This window comes from Sphaerodactylus townsendi, linkage group LG02 (assembly GCF_021028975.2).
Source record: "Sphaerodactylus townsendi isolate TG3544 linkage group LG02, MPM_Stown_v2.3, whole genome shotgun sequence".
Classification (NCBI taxonomy): domain Eukaryota; kingdom Metazoa; phylum Chordata; class Lepidosauria; order Squamata; family Sphaerodactylidae; genus Sphaerodactylus; species Sphaerodactylus townsendi.
In genome coordinates this window covers 25,905,920-25,916,062 of record NC_059426.1, presented here as the reverse complement: position 1 = coordinate 25,916,062, position 10,143 = coordinate 25,905,920, and the positions used below count along the sequence as shown (strand labels likewise).

At 43.4% G+C, this 10,143-nt stretch overlaps 1 protein-coding gene across 1 annotated transcript in view; it reads left to right on the top strand.

Annotated features, from left to right (window-relative positions):
- Positions 1 to 5,269: 5,269 nt before the first annotated feature.
- The window catches only part of AGPS (alkylglycerone phosphate synthase), a 58,069-nt gene continuing 53,195 nt past the window's right edge, over positions 5,270 to 10,143 (top strand). The window contains exon 1 of the mRNA XM_048484774.1: positions 5,270 to 5,591. Coding sequence (XP_048340731.1) covers positions 5,401 to 5,591 — 191 coding nt within the window. The 5' untranslated portion in view covers positions 5,270 to 5,400. The remainder of the gene's footprint in view (positions 5,592 to 10,143) is intronic.

Sequence of the window (10,143 nt, the reverse complement as noted above, 5' to 3'; positions counted from 1 at the left end):
CCCTTCCGCACATGCAAAATAATGCGTTTTCAAACCACTTTCGCAACTGTTTGCAAGTGGATTTTGCCATTCCGCACAGCTTCAAAGAGCACTGAAAGCAGTTTGAAAGTGCATTATTTTGCATGTGTGGAATGAGCCAAAGATTATATACCTATTGTCTCTGTGCAGACCTGCATGTATCTCATGCCAGGTCTGCTTGACCAATAGGGGTCAATTATTTGGTCACTGATTTCTGACCTCACTAACTAATTAGCATGCACAACATTAACTCCTTCATTCTGGATTGTGTGACTGGCAACTTGCCAAATACCATCACAATTAAATAAACTCAGTAGAAGATGGAGCAAAGGATTCTTGGATTACTTTTAAGAAGAGCTGCACCAAGCAATCTTAACTCATGTCAGTGCCTGGATTCTCAAGAAACTGAACATATATAATGAAAGAAAGTGTGTCATGCCCCCAGGGATGCCCTCACAATTTTCCTTATTTAAGCTTCAGTTATTCCCTTAGTTAGAATGGGTTTAGTTGTTTTTTTAATAGTTTTCTATGGTTAGCCCCTGTCCCTTTAAGAAGCCCTCTAGAGGCAATGCACCATAGCATTCTTTTAGCAGTTCCTTCTTTACAGTTTGTCTTAGTTCAGGTGTCTGGAGAAGGCTGGAGACAGCAATATCTCAGACGTTTAGGGTGTAAAAGACCCATGATATTTTCAGTAATCCAGTTTCCAGAGTTGCAAGGAAACAGAGTCCAAGCAGAGGGTACTGGGAGAACCCAGAAGAAGCCAGCAGCACAGACTTCTGTAGAAGCAGTTAAGAAAAGAGTTGATGACTGCAAATTCTTCAAACCATCTCCCAACATTTCCAGCTTTGCAAGTATTCTTTATTTAGACTTCATAAGATGAGTCAGAGCCCTAAGCTTTCAATATTATTAAATCGTTTTTGAACTGTTACTCATTTGTTTGTGGGTCTTACACTCTGTTCTGGCCCAGTACAAGGCACCTGAATTTAGTTTGCTTGGGGAACAGAACAAAGTGGAATCACGACAAATGTCTCTAAGAATTTTCATGCAGCTCTGAAAAGACTTTCACAATGGAAAAAAATGATAATGGAGACAATGGTGTTATCACTATATGCAATGCAAAACTTTTACTGGAGAGAAACTTTGCGTGGATTATGCAACACTAGAAACCTTCATTTGCAGCCTCAGTTTATCAAGCACTCGAGATCACTAGAACATACAGTCTTTCCTCATATAGCTTGTGATGCATCACAAATAATGAATCTCATACAACATGGAGAACTTCCACAGCCTAAGAAAGATTAAAGCACTAGCAGACCTTACAGTACAGAACAACTTAACAGCTCTTTGTCCACAGCTGGGTGTGTTTGTGGTGAGTGATGAACAAAATTATGTTGTCCATCTTTTCCCCAAAGTTGGCCTTGTCCATCCTCTAGGACTTGTTACCATTTTATAGCTGCCAAAAAATCCATTGGCATGCCATCAGTACCAGGGAAGCCTCACCGGTTGCAGCTCACGCAGCTGAGGTGAAATAAAAGACAGAAGACTAGATTAAGAAGAAAGTTCCCCAGACTGCAGGAAAATATAATTATGGCTCCAGCATCTGACTCAGTGGAGGCAGCTGAGGAGTTTGACTCCTTAAAGGCAGATCATCTACTGATTATGGCACAACTGGAAAGCACTCGACCCCAGATGAGCTCCACTCCAAAAGATGGGAAAGAGGATTCGAGAGTGGCCAGTATTGATTCTTCTCATAGCAGCTCTGTGTTTCCAACACAAAGTGAGAAGTGTTTGGACAAATCACTGCTCTGTACGTCTGACCCTCCGTGGTTCAACTGTACCTTCACCACACTCAGTCAAGAAACCACTGGACTTGTGTGTGTGATTATGACATAGACACACTGAAAGGATCAAACTGGATAAATGACCACATTATAGATGCATTTCTTGCTTCCAGGGTGATCATGGGCAAAGAGCTAGTTCATGAGGGAACAATTTTCCCACTTAGTTGCCACTTCATTCAGACCTTGATGTGTCAAAGATTGTCAACAAAAACGTTGAAGTGCTGTTTGAAATATGGAGTGCTACAGAAAGATGTTTTGACCATTCCAGTAAATGAGGAGGAAGTCCACTGGATACTGATAGTTATCTTTAAAAGGGAGACCATGCTCTATCTAGATTCCAAGCATGGATTGAATTATCATGTGACTGATATGATAACATCCTTCTTAGCATGCCTGTATGAGGTGGATTCAAAATGCCCCTATAGTTTTGCTGACTGGTTTTTTTTTCACCAACTGATATACCCAGGCAAAGTAATTCCAGTTGACTGTGGTGCTTACACATGTACCGTTGCATATCTGATTGCTTCTGCTGCCCAATTACAATTTACACAAAAGCATATGGCTACTACTGGACCCTGGATCACAAAAGAAATAATCTGGTTCAGAGGGAAAACCTATCTTGAAGGACAAGACAAATATATCCCATTGGAAACTGCCAGTGTTCCTTCCAAGAGGAGACGTATTTTGAAAGAGTCTTGTATTACTGTGTCTAGATCATGGCCAGAGGGATACGAGGATACACTGGCCTATTGCTCAAGGATTTTACCTTCGAAGGCCACTGGTCACAATGTTTTTTGAAGGAGAAGTGCATGAGGCCCAGCAGTGACCTTACCATGGTTTACTGTGAAGGAAACTGCAAAGATTGGTACCACTGTTTTTGCATTGGCATTGATTCAAAAGAACTACCACAGGTTTTCATGCGTCCAGACTGTCAATCCACTAGATTTTGAAACAGTGAACCAACATATTCCACAGGTTGGTATAGTACAACACATAAAATATGTGACCAGGAAAATTTAAACTGCTGTGGGGAGTTCTTCATAAAACCTGGGTATTTCAGGTGAGTATCCCGGGATTAATCAGCAGTGGGGATATCGCCAGGGAGTCTACAGGCCACAAACTGAACATGAGTCAGTAGTGAAAATGATGAACTGAACATGATGCAGAGGCCAAACGGAACATGATGCAGAGGCCAAGAAAGCCAATGCGATTCTGGGCTGTATCAATAGGAATATAGTGTCAGGTTCAAGGGATGTAATTGTACCTTTCTGTTCTGCATTGGTTAGATCTCACCTGGAATATTGTGAACATTTCTGGGCACTGCAATTCAAGAAGGACAAGCTGGAACAGGTCCAGAGGAGGGCAACCAAAATGGTAAAAGGTCTGGAATTCATGTCCTACAAGAAGAGACTTAGGGAGCTGGGGAGGTTTAGTTTGGTGAAGAGAAGGTGAAGGGGTGACATGATAGCCAAGTTTAGATATTTGAAGGGATGTCATGCTGGTGAGGGAGCAAGCTTGTTTTCTGTTGCTCCAGAGACAAGGACCAGGAGTAATGGGTTCAAGGTGAAGGAAAAGAGATTCCACCTAAACATCAGGAAAAACGTCCTGACAGTAAGGACTGTTCAACCATGGAATGCACTACCTCAGAGTGTGGTGGAGTCTCCTTGTTTGGAGGTTTTTAAACAGAGGCTGGATGGCCATCTGTCAGGAGCGCGTTGATGGCAGGGAGTTGGACTTGATGGCCCTTGGTTCTCTCCCAACTCTATGATTGTATGATTCTATGTTGTTCGATTCTTGCACTGGGGGCAGATATAACACAATCTGTTGGAGAGAATACCCCTGGGACAAGAGCTTCTTCTATTCTGATAATCACTGATACCCTCCTTACAGATAAGGAGACAATTGCCAAGGTTTTGCTGTTCATGGATTTTGATCCAAAAACAAGTCCACACAGTATATTTATTTACTGGAACTCAGACGGATTAGGCATGCTCTGGTGTGTTTTTCAGGGATGCCCCATGGCAGAGAAGTACTAATAACAATGGCCAAATGGAGGCTAAATACTGTGTCAGCAAGCACAGAGGCACAGGCTTCAGAACCATGTCTGCACTGGGGAGCTACCCCCTGATACCTGCAATGTGTGTTTATGTGGTAGAGTCTGTGGTTATAGACTTGATATGTGAATTCATGGTAAATTTGCTAAAAGCCAGAGGATCCATGAATAACAGTGCTTCAGATCCATCTTTTTGAATGATGGCAGTCCTGCAAAACAGTGGGTGATTGATCTTGGTGGCAAGCTGTGTCCATAGATTTAACATGTCACTTGTTGCTGCCATTGTGGGGTTCATGAGAATCCATACTTTCCAACTTTCATGCTTTCCAGCTAAGCATGGCATATATGGTGGATGTGTTCAGACATGTGGCTAGGAACAAGAGCTAAGATGTTATAGTGTTCATGAGGATACACAAGGATCCGTGTTTTTCCAGCAGGTTTTTGTGTCACTGCAGCACCACGGAGTGTGGGATCGTGATTGTTGTGTTCAGACATGTGGCCAGGGGCATGAGCTGTGATGTGCTAGTTATTGTGGGATGACTTAGTGTAGAAATCATGAGGATCCATGTTTTGCCAGCAGGTTTTTGCGCCACTGCAGCGCCACAGAGCGTGGGATGCGTGATTGTGTTGGTGCTGCCTGTAGACTATGATCTATAGTTTCACAGTGGTTTAATTTCATCCCAATTGAAAAATCATATGAATTCATGAGGATCCGTTTAAAATAATCTGGATCCCCGTTGCATTTTTTAAAAAACACACTTGTTTGCCTTTAATTAAAATCAAGAGCACAGCTCAGGACCTCATGGTTGTAAGTGCTAAGAAATTGCGATTCAGGATTAGGCAATTGTAGGCCTGTCTCAGAAAAAAGATTGCTGGTCCTATAAAAGCCAGAGAGAAAAGAAAGCTGCTATAAGCCGCAATAGTAAGTGCCTCGTTTTATTTTGATGCTAATATCGCTACCCCTCTGGAATCATCAATTTCAGTATATTGTCCATAGCATAGGTGTCAAACTCGCAGCCCTCCAGATGTTATGGACTACAGTTCCCATCATCCCCTGCCAGCATCATGCTGGCAGGGGATGATGGGAACTGTAGTCCATAACATCTGGAGGGCTGCGAGTTTGACACCTGTGGTCCATAGTGTCTCCCTGAACCAAAGCAGAAATAGAGTTTATGATTTGGGGGTTTCCAGATAACTCTACAGAAGTTACTCGAGATTTTAAAAAAACAACAACAGCGCATCGACTGGGATAACAAGCATCTAAACTCCACAGTCAACCTGAGGGACGGGAGGAAAGCCGGGCGGGGCCAAGGGCGTGGCTTATCTCGCTTCCTAGGCGTGACGAACAACGAAGGCGCGAGACTAACGGCCCCAGACTCAGACGCGCGCGCGCGCGCCTGGTTGGCGGGGGGAGAACCTATAAGACGCGACTCGGGTCAGGCATGACCTTTCACCCGACGTTGCTTGACTGCGCGACACGGAAGTGCAATGGCGGCGGCGGGGCCGGGCGGTAGTGGAAGCGGCGTTGCCTCATCCTCCGAGTCCGTGGCGCGCCGGAGGCTGCTTGTCCTCTCGGGCCACCTGCGCGGCGCTCCGGAGACGTCCCTGTCAGCCAGTCAGTGCCGAGGGCGAGCGGTGCCGTCGGCGGAGTCTCCCCCGAGCACCTTCCCCAAGAGGCGGTGAGTCCTGGGAAGCGTGGCTGGGGACCGCCGGCCCCGGAGAGGCGCGATGAAGGGGCGGGATGGGTTTTCACCCGGTGCTGCTTTTTCCTTCTCCTCGCCCAAGGAGGGTCGGGGCTGAAGGGTGCTGCTCCCTCTCAATTGACCCGCAGGGCGGCCGTTGCGCTTTCCTCAGCAACCGGGTGGGTTTTAATGGCGAAATTTATTGGACGGGAGAAGGCTTTGGAAACTGCTCCAGGCTTCTCAGGAAGCTGTGGAGTCGTCTGGTCTTAGATGCGTCTCACTATAAAATGGGCCCTTAATTTCTGAAGTCCTTGCTTCCAAGTTGGTAGTCATAGGTGTGTAGCTATAAGCTGTGGATTTATTAGACAAGCAGTTTAAAGAGGAAACCAAATTATCTAAAGGGGAAACTGCCTATCAGAAACAGACTGCACGGACATAAGTCATGTACAAAACAGGATATAGATTTTGTGGAAAGGTACTCTTGCAAGAGGAAGCAGGTACCTGTTTTTTAGCATTGCCTGCTGGACCATGATGCGCTATAATTGCAAGGTTAGGTTCAGTTCTCTCATTTAAATGGTAAAAATTACACCCACCTTTTCTGATCATACACTGTATATTCTGAGAACACTTACCTCTGAGTAAGCTCGGTGGCTAATTAAATTGAGTTGTTTTGCATCGTCTTGTTAAAAGCAGCTAGCGCATCAGCAAGTGTCAAATGCATAAGAACCAGATAACAGACAGGATTTTTTTAAAAAATACCCTGGATAAAAACAGGGCTTCTGAGTAAACATGCATAAGATTGTTCTGTCTGCCAACCTGCCCCCAAAGTTGGTGCCCTGCCCTGTTTCTCAAAATTCACTTGGCCTATTTCTCAATTGTGGTTATTAGCATGGATTCTTAGTCCACTGTCAGATGTAAACTAAATGAGATGTGTGACTGCTAAATTGTGTAGGAGTGGATATTTAGATCCTGCAGTCTTAATCCTAAAAACATCTATTCAGAACTAAATCCCAGAAAGTTAATTGGATCTTCAGTTGACCACCGTAGAGTGATCTACAGTAGAGCCATTTGATCATTCTGTGGCCTTGCTTGAGGAGAAGCCCAATTGGACTCCCTTAAATCCTAATTTTAGAAGCAGGTTGTTAGTGTGTGTTTGTTTCTTGCAGGAATTTGTTGTTCTGTAAACTTCTAACTCTTAGGTTTGTGTTCTGGAAATCCCAACTTCAGTTAATTTCCCTGCTAGTTCTTGTAGCTGTAGGTCAAAGTGTAAATGTGTGAACAATCTACTGGTGGTCCCTGGCCTGAAAGATATCCAGCTAGCCCTGTTTCCTACCTGGAGGAACTCTCAGTTTAGGGAGATCCAAGCCCTGCAGGATCAGATGCAGCTTTGCCAGGCCTGTAAGACAGAGTTGTTCCACCAGAGCTATGGTTGAGACAGCTACCCTATGGCCTCCATTCTTTTCCTCTGCTGCAAATATTGTCGGGGGGGGGGGGGGGGGGTATATGTTGTTTGAATGTAAATCAAGTTTATTTGCCATCTAGGATTTTTAATTGGTTGTGTATTTATACTTTTATGTTTTAGGATTGTACACTCAATTTGTTGGAAACTGCCCTGAATCTGCAAGGGGGAGGTGGCATCCAACTCCAATAAAATAAATAAATTCTACCATGCTCCTTGGGATTGAAAAGTGGCCCAAGTTGGTAGATAGGTTTTGAAACAAAGGTCATTATAGCAAAGCAGTAGTAACTGAAAGCTTCTGGAGATCTCCAGATGAAGAACTATACAATTGAAGACACAAATCCTGCATTTTGCTGGAAAGATGCAGAAGTTAGTCTTCTCCTCCCACCTTCTTCTGGGATGTTGCACCCGCAGTACAAACAATGGATGTTCCAGATATCTTTCACTGTTTGCAGATTTGGGAAACTGAATACTTGAGGGGGTAGGGTCCTTATAGTACCGAAGGGAGGTAAGTCAGCAACTGCAACAGCGTATGTGTCAGAGGCAGGGAGGAATGATAGCAATGCTGTTTGCTATTCCACTCTTGGCAGTAGCTGTTTGACTCAATAGCAAGTTGTTTAGCCAGGAACAAGGCAGTCTTAATGGCTGGGTGAAAAAAGATAATTATTTTGAACGTATCTGTTCTTGATGTTCAGTTTGTCCAAATGTTAACTTTCCCTGCTGTCAGGATTGTATTTCCCAGTGTGAAAATAATAATCACATCATCAAGTCCTGATGTTGCCGAGAATTTTTTATAGCGTTGTCAACAAGTGTTAATCACAATGATGCAATGCTACTATAGTAACTGGATTTTAGATAAGTGGACTGGAAATTGTAAGAAAGAAGGTATCCATGGATACTTGCAGCTGAATCAAGAAAGTTAGAGATTTGTGTTGCAGACATGTGATAAACAACCACACCCTCTGTGTATGGGATCTCAACTTTCTAACCTTACTGAAAGGAGTTGGACATTTTTACACCACTTAGAAGTTTGTCTCTTCTAGCTCGTATGTATTGTGTTGGGTCCTATCTGCTGTCTTATCTAATATCTAGTGTGATATAATTCATCTTTGAATTGAGTCATTTGACAGAAAGCATGAACAAGGAAAACATCGCAAACCAGAATTGTAATGCTGGTGATGATGCAACTCCTTGGTTTCTTGATTTGCCAGCATTTACCTGAAGTATGTGTTGAACTGGCTATGGAGAGATTATTTTACTCTGTAGAGTTGCGAAAGGAAAACGAAATGGTAACACGGGCTATGAAATGGTAACACAGGCTTCCTGTGTTAGGGATGGAAGTAGATCCTATCTTTGGGATCAGGTTTACAGAGCCATGTTTTTCTGAACAACAAATCCAGTATGAATTCTTCAGATTTTCTAGTAGGCACTACCCCTTTCCTCCATTGTTTCTTTGTGAAAGGTCTTAAGGCAGTGATGGCGAACCTTTTCGAGACCGAGTGCCCAAATTGCAACCCAAACCCCACTTATTTATCACAAATAAGTTTATACATAGGCAACATAGTACCAGAAGCATTGAAATGCTTTCACAGAGGACTAAAATCCTCATTTTAAAGTAAGTAGTTTAATTTTGCTGAATTGTTTCAGCTAAATTAAAGCTTCTTTCTGAAGTCAGCTTGAGTACATGTAATTATTTTAAAGTGACATTCTTGTAAATATGAGTGCACCTTGAATGGGATATGGAATGCCCTGGATATAATGGGAGTTAAATATGTATGTAAAGATCCATATTCAATAACAGCAGCTCAAAATCAGATCAGTATTCCTAATGACACCATCAAAACATCATTTAAAAGCTCTCTGAATTTAAAGTATTTGGGACATCCTCCTAAAACAGTGGTTCTCAACCTTCCTAATGCCGTGACCCTTTAATACAGTTCCTCATGTTGTGGTGACCCCCAACCCTAACATTTATCCATTTTACAGATGGAGATCACTGATGCAGAGAGGCATCAGAGAAGCAACCCGACCCCCAGGTTGAGAACCACTGTCCTAAAGGATAGAAGAGATCCTAACCTAGAAGAGATCTTTCACACTATTCCTGGAAGGGTATTCTTTGGTAGACCAGTGGCTTATGCATTCTGAAATTCAGTTGATCAAGAAAGCTCTAATGGCAACAGACCTGTAATCCTCTGGGTTAGGTAACTTCTTAGTCTTGGCTTGGGTCTTCACCATGTGAGAGCCAGTGTAGTGTAGTGGTTAAGAGCAGGTGGACTCTAATCTGGTGAAGCAGATTTGTTTCCTCGTGACTACGCATGAAACCTGTGTGCGACCTTGAGCTAGTCACAGTCCTCTCAGCCCCACCAACTACACAAGGTGTCTGTTGTGGGGAGAGGAAGGGAAAGGAGTTTGTAAGCTGCTTTGAGACTCCTTTTGGTTGAGAAAAGTGGGTTATAAATCTCAACTCTTCTTCTTGAGGCTTGTGTCCAAGATGAGTACTAGCATAAGTTCCCGTAAATCACAATTTCTGCAGTCCCAGGAAGTATTCCATAGGGGTTTTGCAGTTCCAACCCTGCTGAATAATAAAAATTTTCATTAAACTTCCATAGATGAGGTTCAGCACGTTCCGTGTATTGACTTGCATACAGTAATGCATAAGCAGGAGCATAAACTGCCCAAGTGCTGCTTTGCACTCAACAGATCTTTTGCAGCATCTAGAACTTTATTCCATATTTTGTTTTATTTAATGCAAGAAGCTGCTGCAGCCTGTTGCTTGCCTCTCCACTTGTGCAAGAGCTCTAGCACAAGCAGAAATTTGGTGCTGAATTCTGTGTCCCAATACTGTTTGCTTTAGCCCTGTATCCAAAGACGCTGGTAGAACTATGGCAGAGTGTTTTGGTCCAAGCATCACTTTTCTTCACTTTAAAAAATTCCCTGTTCTTTCTTTTCTGCTGCTTCCCCCCTCTCTCTCAGATGGCAGAAACCTAGGATGTAACAACGTGGTATGCTCAGGATGTGTCATGTCTCAGGCCAGGCTTGGTAGCAAGTGTAAACTGGGGGAACTCACCTTAAAAAGCGCTCTTTTGCTCG